Raw genomic sequence first — 12,968 nt, 5'->3', positions numbered from 1 at the left:
TGGGTGTGGGGGCCACCAGGCACCAGCCTCCTGCCCTGCGGGGTGTCCTGGCACTGGGCTGTGGCCTGGCTGTGTGCGGGGGCTGCCAGGCGCCAGCCTCGTGGTGCTGGGCTGCGGCCTGGGCACAGGGTGCTGAGGTGGGAGCCTTGGCAGCGCTGCTTGTGACTGGAGGGGGGGACGGACCCAGGGGCAGCAGGAGGGGTAGTGCGGCCCCTCGATGCCGTGGCGGGCTCAAAGGCACCAAAACCCCCTCTGGTGCGCAGTCACGGACCACCTGAGGCCCTTCGGCAGTGTGCATCCCCTTGGGAATTCTACTGACACGTTAGGAGGGGAACCGAAAGGCCCTCAGATTTAACCTAACGCATCCTGTTTGGTCTTGGAACCAGTTTCTGCTCATTTTGTGTTTTTTTCCCCTTTCTAGATGTAATGTTGTACCTCATCTTTACTGACTTTCGCATACCAATTTCCAGCTATTTCCCGGGTTCTCAAAATAATTTTGAACGTCCTATTTGCGTGAAATTGTAAGAGCTTTAAGTCTCTATGCTGCCAGTCCTGTAAAACCCACAGGACTCACTGCAGCCTCACTCAGAATGACCGACAGCTCCGTGCCATGCCAGTGCGGGCATTGCCCACGGAGTCTCCGCTCTGCCGTCTGTCAGTGCCGCCTCCATTTCCCGGCGCTGTAAGGCACCACCACGTTCTTTCCAGCTTTGCAATCTTGTAATGATTTAATGACCCACTGGACGTGTTGCAAGAGTGTAATTGCAATCAACGCAATGCAGCTTGGAAGGCTGAGAGCATGGCGGGCAGGACGGGGCCCCGTCTCAGCTGCTTTACGTGGATTGCTCCAGTTGCCCCAAGTCGGCAAACGGGTACGCTGCGGCCGAACTGTGGCAGGTTTCCGTGGCAGGATCGTGCAGAGCAGGCTGGAAGGGAGATGGCTGAGTGGTCTGGCTGGACTCTGAAATTATTATTTTGACTTTTGATAGTTGCGACATTTTGAGCAGCTGCACTGTGCCCCCGTAACTTGGTTTAGGACAAACCCACAATGACCAAAACCAGCTTTTCAAACCAAACAATTCAAATCACAGGAATTACCTATAATCTTTCCTGTTGATTTGCAGGCATACGTTGATTTTTTTAAATTATTATTTTATTTTTAGGGATTCATGGATTACTCTGAGGATGCAGGAGGATGATGAGCATTTCCTAGGCAGAACAGCCGGGTGGAGCTGGAGCCCGCAGCAGCGGGCCAGGCGGTACGGGGGTACCGGTGAGCCCCTGCGCGCCGTGCCGGGGCCGGGCCGGGCCGGCTGCTCCCCGGAACTCGATGCCGGGGCCGGGGTTGTTACCGGTAACAGGGTCCCCCGGCGCGGCGCGGCGCGGCCCGGAGCGCTGCGGGGGTAGCACCGGCCGGAGCCGCCGGCCCTCCTCCGAGGCTGGCCCCGGTGTGCGGGCCATGAGGGCCGGGCCCGGGCCGGGGGCGGCCGGGGGCTGCGGCGAGATGGCGGCGGCGGGCGCCGAGCGGGAGCGGCAGGAGCGGCTGCGGGAGGCGGCGGCGCTGGGGGACGCGGAGGAGGTGCGGCGGCTGGTGGAGCTGGGGGTCAGCCCCAACTCCCAGAACGAAGTCAACGGCTGGTAAGGACCCCCCTCCCCGGTCCTCTCCTGGTCCCCCTCCCGGGTCTCCTCCCTCTGGTCCCCCTCCCCGGGCTCCTCCCCGGGCCGGAACGGGACTTCGCCTGGGGTTTCCAGTGCTAACGCTGCCGTGGGTTGTTCACTTTTCCACGTAAAACGCAAATCGGTTTGAATTTAGAATTAAGTTACAAGGTGGATCTGCTGCCAGACCCTCCGCGATGCAGATCTCCCTGTCCCAAAGAGGAAAAAACAGTGATGCAGCTGGTAACCGCCGCTACAAACACGCATCCCCTTCCCACCCGTGCCTTCTGCTCTTCTGCTTCTCCAGATCGCTAGGCTGTTGCTTTATAGTGCCTTTTTTTTTGGCAGTGCATGCTGGCAGCCTGAGACAGTGCGGGCAGTCAAAACCAAACCTCGGCATGGCAGCAGGTCTTCGCCTCAGCAGAAATATTTTTTATTAACTCCTAAATCAGGTTTGAAAATGAGTCCGTTTCAAGCAGGGAACTTGCAGGCTGTTTCAGTGATACACGCAAACACTGATACATAAAAATATTTTTGACATCTCATGTGGATACCACCTGATGACACCAAACCCAAGACTTTTCTGTAATAGGCACTTGTACAAGTGGGTCTCTATACATGAATGCACAGGCACACAAAATGTTATTTGAAGCCGGATTTACAGGAAATCCTCGGCCATTTTTGAAAACTGTTTTCCATAAGTTCAATTCAGCCCGTATTTACTGTTCTGTACTGTGCTTGAAGTTGTAATTAAAAATAGGAAGACTAAAACGAGGGAAGGAGCTAGACTTTTAGAGATGAAAGTTAGATCAGCAATTTTGAGAAGTGTGTAACACTTGCAACTTGAGGTTTAAATTGTGATTAAAATTAGAACTTGTGAAAGTTTAAGGTAGCTGATTCATTGGACATTGAATTCTCGTTGTGTGTAAGATAAACAGCTGCCTGTCATCAAAATGAGTTTGTATCTGAAACTGGAATTGATGAAAGAAATCTGCCCTAATTATTTTTAAGAATCACAATCTGGTCATTTTTAACTATGGCAATAAATGGATCCTCACTGTTACTTAAGTTTGCTTGTAAAATTAAAATTTCTCCAGTGAACTTGTTAGTACGTCTGATGCTAAGAGGTGCTGAGTACTCACATTTTGATGCATGTCACATCCATGGGTAGATGGTACCTCTGCATGAGACCACGTGAAATGGGCAGGATGGATCCCAATACGAGGGCAATGCTATTGAGGTTTACACACCGTCTCTACAAAATAAACCAGCAGCTTACACACTCAGAGCAAACACGGCCATGCTGTCTGCATTTTCTCCCTCCACTTTGGTCCAAAGCAGTTTATGACTTGGCAGTGCACTACTTATGAATTCATGTGGGCTGTTCACACTTATTTCACAAGGAGATATTAGTGAAAAGTCCAGAAAACACTGAACAGAAAACCTAAACAAACCTGTTCTGAGTTTTTTGGATTCGGATTCTGTGGGATCTTTGGTGTTAAAAATTCAGGAATACTTTTTGCTGACAAAAATGATTTATCCCATTTAAAAATGGCACTTCCTAGCTGAAATGCGCCACCCAGCCTTGGAGAGAGAAGCCAGGACTTCACAATATTGCTGGCAGTATCACCTCTGAAACACAGATTTTGTAGCACCCTTCCTAGGATAGTCTATGAAGAAAAATAATACATATACGTACACTGACGTTCATGTCTCTCCAGTTGGATCTAATTCTACGTAACCTCCTGCTGCTGTGACTAGTCCCATTACCTTTAATTCAGAGGTACTTTCTGCCATCAAGCGTTAATTTTAGTAAGAAGAAATTGTAGAACCAAGCCTTTTGTTTCTGGTAAGATGGGTTTAATTAAGTTAGAATACATAACAGTGAACAAAGTTTTGCAAGTTACCTTGTCTTCCCTTGGTTTTACCTGATCTGTGTCCCTTGAAAGATCAGATTTTCTCTTTTTCCCTTACATACACACAAGAAAACTTAAAAGAGCAGAATTTTGTATACAAAGTTGGGAGTTGCTGGTCAAGATAAAACTTCGCAGTGTTCCTTGAAAAAAACCACAACAACCAAAAAACCAAAGTGGAAAATGTTTCTTGGAGCTGGACTTTCAACAGAAACTTGTTTTCCTTACAAGCTTATTATTTATCCTGGCTTTATTTAATTCCTAAAAAATAAACAAACAAACTTGGAGAAGGGTTAAGTGTGTTCATTTTTCTGAAGAGTTCCCTTCATCTAGAGTTAGAGAATTAAAAGAAAACATGAAAACTTAGAGAAAGATCAAACATCACTAGAACCTGGGACAGGGAGGAATAGTAAGACTGTATAGCAACTTATAGTGTGTGCATTTAAGTCCCCAGTACTAAACACTAAATAAACCCAGTAGCTTTTAGAATGTTTCTTTACTATGTCTCTCTAGGTCAGCGACTGCAATTAATATTTTTTTTTTTAAAAAAAAAGGTTATTAGTTCTGTGCATCAGTTACAGATTGCAGAAAACCTGTTGTTTGCAGATCAAAGCTTTGGAATTGCTGGGGCATGGACTAGCTAGCAAGTGGGCAAAGAACTGTGCTTAGAAACTATGCTTACAATATTTTAAACACTTACTTTCCAAAAAGTGCAAGTCATTGTGCTGACAGCATTAATTAAGGAGTAATAATAGCATCCTAGGGAAGTGTTCCCTATAAGCTCACATACACACACAAACAGAGGTATTTTAAGTACAACTTATTCTTTCAAAGATTAAAATAGCATACTCAAGCCGCCTTCTTACATTTATGTTTCCAGAAAAGTTAGTAGCCTAATAAATGCCAAATTGGAAGGATCTTGAACTTTAAAAATAGAACTGTGGTAACTCGGTATCAAGAGCTTTAGAGCAAGGGACAACTACATCAGCAGGTGTCACTGCAGGCTCCACAAACAGCGTGAATTTCCAAGAAAGGTGCCGTTAAAACCTTTTTCATGTTAGACATGTATTAGGTCATTCTTCTTACAGGCAGCAAGATGATTAACAAAATCATTAGCAAAAAAATTGAGCAAAAGTTAATCTGCTATGATTTTAAGATTTCAAACAGTGTTAACGCTTTCCACGTGCAGGACTTGTTTGCACTGGGCATGTAAACGGAACCACGCTCCGGTGGTGGCTTACCTGCTGCACGCTGGAGCCGACAAGGAGATCCTCACCAAGAAAGGAGAAAGGCCAGCCCAATTAACGTCAAAGAAAGAGATAAGGAAGATGTTGGGAGGTAAACCTGTTCGCTGTGCAATGTCATCATCAAAGACATCGTGAAAGGCTGTGTAAAGCATAGATGTTCCATCTGTATTTTGCATGTTGAGGATACTGTGTTCAGATTTGAGTGATAACTATGACTTAATTTCTAGAGTGTTTACTTGGTAAGAAATCCGAGTTTAAGGAAAGAGGATTACCAACAAATTCCATATCCAGCTAGCCAAACTTTTTTCTAAATACCGTAAAATTAGAAAAACGGTATTTTGAAAAATGCTGTGATTAAACCAGTGAAGGATAGATGCAGCTTCCTATTTTCAGAAGGGCAACAGGAGAAAAACCTCTCAAATTTGTATGAAGCTCTTCTATGAGCAACATCTAATTTTCCTGGTGTTTTAGCTTAGACACTGTGTTGAATAAATAAAAAATTAGCAGCCTTGGATAAACAGCTCGTTAAAGAACATGGGTAGAGCATTTTTATCATGTTTTGTAACTGTTGGAGTGGAATAGGCTTTCACTGCTAGAGGTGATATGTAATTTGAAATGTGGTTGATTAACAACCTCTTTCCTCCCCTTTGTATTCCCTTGTCTGTTTTTGTTTTCGTTATTGTCTCCCAGCTGTTGAATTGGTAATGTTTCAGCTCTCCCAGTACTGCATGTTCTTTTCCCTTTATCCCCTGCCTTAATATCGAAGGACATACTACCCTTTGTTCATTGCCTTATACATTATGAAGACAATAGCGTTATACCGCCAGAGACCATGTTACGACATGCTGGCTAAGGATTAAACCAACACAAAACAAAAGTATTGCAGCGTTTAGAAGGAAATAGCACCCCCAGAATTACTAGAAGCAGACTGCTTTTGTGTTTACTGTATTGCAACACCTGAGCACTGTTCTGTTTACTGTAGAAAAAAAGGCATAATGCTGCTGGATTCATCTTTTAACCTGTGATGCTTTTTAACACTCTACTCCCTCACCATAAAAAAAGAGGGACAAAAAGAAACCTCACAGTGCAACAGCAATAATTCTGTTTTTTCCCCCTCAAGTCAGTCTTGGAGAATGTTGTTTTGTTTGTTTTACAGTGGAGGATGACAAACTCCCAGACTTAAACACAGATGCAGATCTGCCAATCATCCCTAATTATCTGGCTAACCCACCTTTCCCGTATGTGTATAACACTACGAGTAACAGTGTTCCAGATCCCTCGGCGAATGGGAGTATCTCACACTCAGAGCTGCAAGACACCGACTCTTCCTCCTTACCCGACGTGGAGACTTATGCACGTGTGCCACCGCGGCACGGGCACGCTGCTCCCGAGGCGGCCGATGCCGGAGGCGCGCCGTCACTGCCCCGCGGGTGTACCGCACCACCGCGCTCCAAACCCATCCTTCAGAGAGGGCCAGTGTTCCAGGGATCTGTCTCCTGGAGCAGAAGTCCCCCTTCGCCAGCTGGATTGAATCAGTCTGTACCGCAGCCAGAGAACGGCTCCTGTTCGGGACCTGTGCCGGCGTTCCAGCCCGTTTTCTTCACAGGAGCTTTTCCACTGAATATGCAAGGTAACAGTAACAGTCTCTTCTCTCTTGGTCTTGGAACTTCTGCCAATCTCGGACAGCGAAACCCATCAGGGTTACACGTATTCACAGCACTTGTAGAGATTTTCAGGTTCAGGCATTCAGAAAACATTTGAAGGGAATTAAAGAGGCAGATACCCTGTTTCTGCTGGAGCCGCTACTAAAATATTGATGAAAACGTTTGCTATTTGTCTCAAATGCTGTAACAGCATACAAACACCTGGGTAGGCTAATTCTCCAAACAGCACACTCCAAGCTTCAAATAAAGAACATGAGTAAGCAGCCAGCGAGCCCAAGAGAGAGCCTCACGCAGCTCAGTCTGCAGACCTGAGTCCCGGGGTGAGCAATTCCATGAGCTGCCATTTGTGCAGGTAAATTTTGCCTGCCTAAAGAAGGGAATCTGGAATTTCACTTCCCGTTCAGTATTTCATTCTTGAAATAAAGTGTTCCGATGCCCTGAATTAGCAGTGAGGAGTTAACCGATGACCAAAAGAGTCAAAAACCAATAAAAACAATCTTGGATTGCTCAGGAAATTGATAACCTGTATAATCTGCTTTTAAATTAGCTTAAATCCAGTAAGATGAGTATTCACGCAAGGGGTCGTGCATGCATATACGCACACACTGTATTAGATTTGTAATGATTTTTTCATATGGGTTGATGAAAGTCAGTCTAATGAAAATTGTGGTCATCCATGTCCAGTACTTTGCTTTCTGAGGGTTCCTGTATCATTACAAATGATACAAATGAGGTTAATAGAACAAAGAAATGCTTGGAAGTCAATATAGAGGTATCTTTTCCAATTCCTCTCTGCATCTGCCTATTAATGTACCTTCTTATTTCTAATAGAACTGGTGCTTAAAGTTAGAATACAAAACCCTAATCTTAGAGAAAATGACTTCATTGAAATTGAACTGGACAGACAAGACCTGACCTATAAGGAACTGCTCCGAGTGAGTTGCTGTGAGCTGGGTGTTAATCCTGAGCACGTACAGAAGATCAGAAAATTACCAAATACAATGTTAAGAAAGGTAAGAACTCTTAAATTTTGATGTGCGGCAACTTCTAAAAAAGATTTTTAGGTTACCATTAAAAAGAAATAATTTGTTGGCCACTTGTGTAGGCTCCTGTTGAAAAAAACCAAACCAAACCCAAAATGAAAAAACTTCCCTTCAGCTTCCAGCAGTCAGCAGTTGTTTGGGTTTCTTTTAGTAAAAATGTTCCCAAGTTTCCTGATCATTTCCTTTCATAAACATCTGGTGTTGAGCCCAATTAATATCCAGTTTCTCTACTGCAGCCTTAAATTCAGTGCAATACCACACTGCTGTGACCCGGCAGCATTGAAAAGGCTGGCAGTGCTCAGCTGAGTTTTGCTAGTCCAGTAAGGACTCCGTGCAGTCCTTTCGGAACACACAGAGGTGTTACAGAATTATTCTGAGTGCAGGTCTCGGAACGTAGCTGTCTTTTCACTTCAGTGCCATTTACCTGGGCAGCAATCAGAAAACGGACCTGCTGACCTGTTCTATTGATTCACCGTTCACCTTTCTTTCACTCTTCAATCCCGCTAGAGCGTTGTTGGCGTCAGGCGTGGGCTAATCTGATTGCTCCTAGATTAATAGACTTCCCTGCACTGCATCTTCACCGACTATAAGATGACTTACTCTTTTGTTAGGAAGGATGGGGGGGAGAAGACACAAGCAATTCTGTCACTTGCCTACTTAGGCTGTTGACAGGACCGTTGTTATTTCCAGCTCTAATTACTTCAGGCTCTCTGGGTAGGACTGCAGGACTCTCATTATTCGTCAAGATAATACAAAACTAATTCTATTTAATGCTGTTTAGCAGCAGAGTACTGCTGCAGCGGGGATCACAGCTGGAGCCTGTGCTGTGGGAGGGTGTCTTCCGTGGCTCTCGAACGACCTTGCCCAAGCCAGCTCTGTGATGCTAGAGGATGCTGTGTGCAGCACCTTCTTGGGTAGATGCAAGAATTAATTCATGAGCTTCTAAGAGCTGCCAAGGCGGGAGGAAAAGAGGAGCTGGGGGTGGCACGCAGTAGGTATTTACAAGTGTAATTCTGTTAATCACTTGCACTCATCGTCCATGTTGCATTCCTTCTAAAAATAGACTTCGCTGAGTAGCTGAATAGATCCCAGAATAAATGTAAGATGCAACAGGATGTCTGCTTTCCAGTTTACTGTAAAGAATTGTCATATTTACGGATAAATACATACCTTGTGCTAGCCTATTATTTTAACTTACCGCTGCAAAATTGAATGGATGGTTTATCACCTAACAACTTACTGTATTTATTTAAAGGACAAAGATGTTGCAAGGCTACAGGATTTCCAAGAACTGGAGCTTGTTCTAACAGTAAGCGACAAAAACTTACTTTTCAGAGTCCCATCACTTTCTGAAAGGAGTGGTTATAACAAGAAGGCATCAGAACTTACATACTAATTGTTTAATGAATAAACCAAAAGATTTGTATCTCATTTTAAAATTACACTTGAAGTACAGTATCTATAAGGGCTAATAATGTGAAAAAAATATATATCTATTTTGTTAACCTTGAAATAAACTAGTTGTTATGCACAGTTACAGCCTCTAGTTAATCTAAGAGTAATGAGTCTTGATATCAAAGTAGCTTAATTCAAAGGAAGTATTGGTAGAACTGTCTGTTAATGCAACACTTTAACTTACAAAAAGATAATCTTCAAATACTGCAGAGTTAGCAGCTCTCAGGGAAAGGCTTACCTTAAGCTGTTTTAATAATTTGTTTGCTATAAAATAGCAGAGGTACTCAAACTAAGAACCTGCCATGAAACCCATTTAATATTTGTACTGAGTCCATTACCATTAATGTTCACTTTGTAGATGGTGTCTTTTAAGTCATATCTTTCTTAGAAGGAAAAAAACAGAAGGGTTTAAGTCTGTGGAAGAAGCACAAAACTATGTCTCAAGTGACTTACTACCTGTGATTTCTTAATCCCTGTTTATGCTTTTCCCTATTTCTCAGGTTGAAAATAAAAAGCGGTAGTAATTATCCAAATCATAAATATGCTCTCAACCAAAATCCCTTTTACCATTGTCTGTCAATATATAGTATTGACACGTGCAATATAAAATACTATTTTTGTTACTGTATTGACAACACATTTCTCCAATGCTGCTTTAATTTCCCCTTTTAAAAGCACAAAAATTGTAGTTTTATTTTCCTCTTACCTCTAAATTCCTCAGAAAGACAGCATCTTGGACCTTTAAAGTTACCTGTGTAAAAAGAAACTAGTGAAATGCCCAGGGTTTTCTGGGCTGACGTTAAATCTTGATGTTCCTATGCAATGTATTTCCTTTCTTCCCAATTACTTCTGTTTACCCATGTTGTTTACTGGAAAAAACTATTTTTCCTGTTACTTAAAATTCAGAATTAGACTATGCTATGAAATTCTAGAATAAATAAATGGAAAAGTATTTAAGAGCTGGATTTTACCTAATTTTTGAGGATTTTCATATTTACTCAGTCATTTGCATTTGAGGAAGAGGTTCTATTCTGGTGGCCTACCGGCAGATGTACTATGAATTAGATGAGTGAACTAAAGTACGAGAGGTAACAGGCAAAGAGAACATGCCAAACTGGAGCAAAATTGCCTCTTATTTCTTCATCTTCCCCCTCCCTTCCCCCAGTTTCTTTCAAAACTACAGCAACCAAAGGATTTTATCGTTCTCTTAGCTAAGCATTTACAGCCCGAGTTAGCTGTACGTTGTCTGCGGACCTGTAAACGGGATTTATAAAGCAGCACGCTGAGCAGGGAGCCCCCAAACCAGCTGGAGGGAATGCTGAGGCGAGAGCTGCGTCTGAAGTGACCCCCCACGCGGAGCTGGGTGTCCAGCACAGCCCGGTCTCCCTTCTCGTTCTTCTCCCCGCAGCCGGGGCAGTCACCTGCGTGCCAGCTAATGCAGCAAGTGGTACCCAATTCACCTGCTCTCTCTCTCTCATCCAGTGACTAGTCCTTTGTGCACAGGGAGCAGCTTCAGCAGCCGAGACTGAGCACACAAGAGGGAGCCCTCTCCCAGTCCGCCCTGTAGTCGGATGGCCAGTGTTCACCTGGAAGCACAGATCCATGCAGAGATCCCAAATTGCCTGTGTGCCAGTTAGGAGACTGCGCTTCAGTCTCGTTCAGGCTAACAGTAGAACATTCTGTCGCAACAGAATACCCTCTTCTGAAAAGTGCTGGAGGTCACACATGGTCCGAGTCATTGGCAGTATCTGTTTTCTATACCAAACTGCTGGTGGTATATCAAATTCTGTATCATGGAATAATACAATTTGTTGTTCCACGTGTCGCACTGCCTGTTGCATTCTCCCTGGCACACAGAACCGATACAAGGGAGGCATCGGCTGTTTAAACACCGGCTAAATCCACGAAGGTGCAGGATTAGCCAGTCAGACCTACTAGAGAAAAGCTCAGCAGCGGGGTTGATGATTTTGTTGTTCCACATTATCTCGCACATGCTGGTTGCTATCTATGCATTCCGAGGAGTATTTTTATACCTTGTGCAGTTTATACACAGAAGATACTATTAACACTCCTAACAATCTGATCAGTGTATAATCATTACATTACTGTGTATGATAAATAATTCATTACTTTGTGCTCTGCTATATGCAATGTTAATGTCAAATGAATGCTCGGCTGCAGATTCTTGTTTTGGTTTAAGAAGTATCATTTGTAAGAATTAATAAAGGATTATTTTTGTCTTCTCAAAGTTTTTCTGAACTTTACTTGTGGAAAAACATGGGGACTTTCCTTGCGAGGTAGGTTTCTAGAATCGTTGGTGTAGGAAGTGAACAACAAAAGCAAAAGACATTCTCTCAGATACTAGCAGCAAGTACTGCTTAAACGCAGTACTCCTTTTATCTGAGGAGTCCTGGTTATCAATAATACAGTAGATCTTTATTTCTGCAAAACAAATCACACATTATTTCAGGTGATTAAGTCTTGAACGAGATAAATTATATACACATTGGCTCGGCATGCATGTTTGGCTCAAGGGGAGACTTACTCATAGTGACTTCGCACGTAAGAGAGGTACAGCAAAATTGTAACATTTCTGTGCCAATCATATCCCTGCAGGCTTAGGTGGAGTCTAATAAATTGGTTGAAATTGTGTAGTTAATGATGTATATTAAGCCATCTGTAGGTTTAGCTTTAAATACACGTTACTTGTAATTCTTAGGCCGAGGAGAAATTTTATGATGCTAAAATTGCCCTGGGCAGGGACACCAGAGGTTCTGGGATAGCGGACGGCTTTGAAGCTGAAGCATTCAACTCCCTTGTCCCAGGGGAAATACGGAAAGGAACGGGTTGGAACCACATTACGCATTATATCACTATTTTTCAGCTGAGTCACTGCTTCCTGTCTTCCCAATTCAAAACCAATGAAATCTTACACAGACAACACACAAAACAGGTATCTTTTGTACCATTAGTATAATTTACTAATTATAAACCTGCATACAGTACATATTGCCCTGCGATACGTTTTCTTGGCAGGTTGTTTGGCATTCTTTGGGAAAAAAAAGGCATTTAATAAAATACTTCATGTATGTAGAAAATATTAAAAAATATAAAATTTACTTTCTGGTTCTTGTAATTGTAAAATACTTCGTTCACATATCACAAGTTTAGTCTACTACAAAAAGTGTTTTGTAAGTTACAGTACATTCACAAGTCACTTTGCGGCAGATCAGTAATATTAAAAAAAAACAAACCCAAACCCAACCCAAACACCCAAGGGGTCGTCTTTTCATGCTAGTCCAGCATCTTTGGCCATACTGTAGAAAATACCCTTTGATGCTATAAGGCTTGCAGGTGTATCAAATTCAGCTACGGTTCCGTTGTCTAGAACAAGAACCCTGTGCAAAACAAAAGGTGGTGGGGAGGGAGGGAGGGAGGGGAAGATATGTCAGAGAATTCCTTGCAAGAAATGTGGTATCCCTTTTTATCACAAACTGCTCTAATCTTTGCCTTGCCTTTGTTTTGCTCAATTATTTTCACACCCTGAAACACAACAGACGATAAATGTTCTCCCTGAGCCGCTGTTTGATTCAAAAAGGTACAGCACAGTCACTGTCTCCCAGGGGTAATAAAGGGGGGGAGTAGATGTGGAAAAAAAAAAGAAAAACAGGAAAAAAAGTGTCATACTGGTACTTCTGGAATTGTAAATATTGTGCCAGAAAGCCAAAGAGATAAAAAATACCATGTAGTAACGTATTTTAAAGTTGTTAACATGATGTTAGTGAGTTTAGTTACAGCAGCTGCTAGTTTAAAACGGATCCACAGGCTTGCTGACAGCGCCATTTATGCAACTGGGTAGTATCTCTTGTGCAACTCTGGTTAGTGAGTACAGAACCTGGTTCTTATGCCAACAGGGGCAAAGTCGGGTCTGGATATTCTAGGATTATACAGCTTAATCATCATGGCTTACATTCTACCCAAGGAGCATCT

At 43.2% G+C, this 12,968-nt stretch overlaps 2 protein-coding genes and 1 long non-coding RNA gene across 4 annotated transcripts in view; 2 read left to right on the top strand and 1 right to left on the bottom strand.

Annotated features, from left to right (window-relative positions):
* The first annotated feature begins 60 nt into the window (after positions 1–60).
* LOC101912475 (ankyrin repeat domain-containing protein 40) lies at positions 61–11,226 on the top strand. 2 transcript variants are annotated; one of them, XM_055796128.1, is made up of 6 exons: positions 61–1,638; positions 4,759–4,907; positions 5,973–6,446; positions 7,312–7,493; positions 8,779–8,832; positions 10,461–11,226. In XM_055796128.1, the coding sequence occupies exons 1-6, from the start codon at positions 1,331–1,333 to the stop codon at positions 10,461–10,463; spliced, it is 1,170 nt and encodes a 389-aa protein (XP_055652103.1). In that variant the 5' UTR covers positions 61–1,330; the 3' UTR covers positions 10,464–11,226. The 2 variants fall into 2 exon arrangements, with proteins under 2 accessions (XP_055652103.1, XP_055652102.1); XM_055796127.1 differs by having other exon boundaries at positions 67–1,638; positions 8,779–11,226.
* On the top strand, positions 1,659–2,757 carry LOC129783835 (uncharacterized). The gene is made up of 2 exons (XR_008745819.1): positions 1,659–1,899; positions 2,005–2,757. It is a non-coding gene; the product is annotated as an uncharacterized LOC129783835 (long non-coding RNA).
* A 269-nt stretch (positions 11,227–11,495) lies between the features above and the next one.
* ABCC3 (ATP binding cassette subfamily C member 3) overlaps positions 11,496–12,968 on the bottom strand; it is a 50,682-nt gene continuing 49,209 nt past the window's right edge. Inside the window, exon 31 of the mRNA XM_055796118.1 lies at positions 11,496–12,376. Within this exon, the coding sequence (XP_055652093.1) occupies positions 12,268–12,376 (109 nt within the window). The 3' untranslated portion in view covers positions 11,496–12,267. The remainder of the gene's footprint in view (positions 12,377–12,968) is intronic.

The sequence above is a fragment of the Falco peregrinus genome, chromosome 2 (assembly GCF_023634155.1).
Source record: "Falco peregrinus isolate bFalPer1 chromosome 2, bFalPer1.pri, whole genome shotgun sequence".
NCBI classification, from domain to species: Eukaryota; Metazoa; Chordata; class Aves; order Falconiformes; family Falconidae; genus Falco; species Falco peregrinus.
Note: the sequence above shows the minus strand (reverse complement) of the source record. Positions and strands in the feature narration are given on the sequence as shown.

Coding starts and splice junctions, on each gene's coding strand:
- LOC101912475 (XM_055796127.1), top strand. CDS start 1,331: ATGCCGGGGCCGGGGTTGTTACCGGTAACAGGGTCCCCCGGCGCGGCG. Junction 4,908..5,972: donor GATAAGGAAGATGTTGGGAG/GTAAACCTGTTC, acceptor TTTGTTTTACAG/TGGAGGATGACAAACTCCCA. Junction 7,494..8,778: donor CAAATACAATGTTAAGAAAG/GTAAGAACTCTT, acceptor ATTTATTTAAAG/GACAAAGATGTTGCAAGGCT.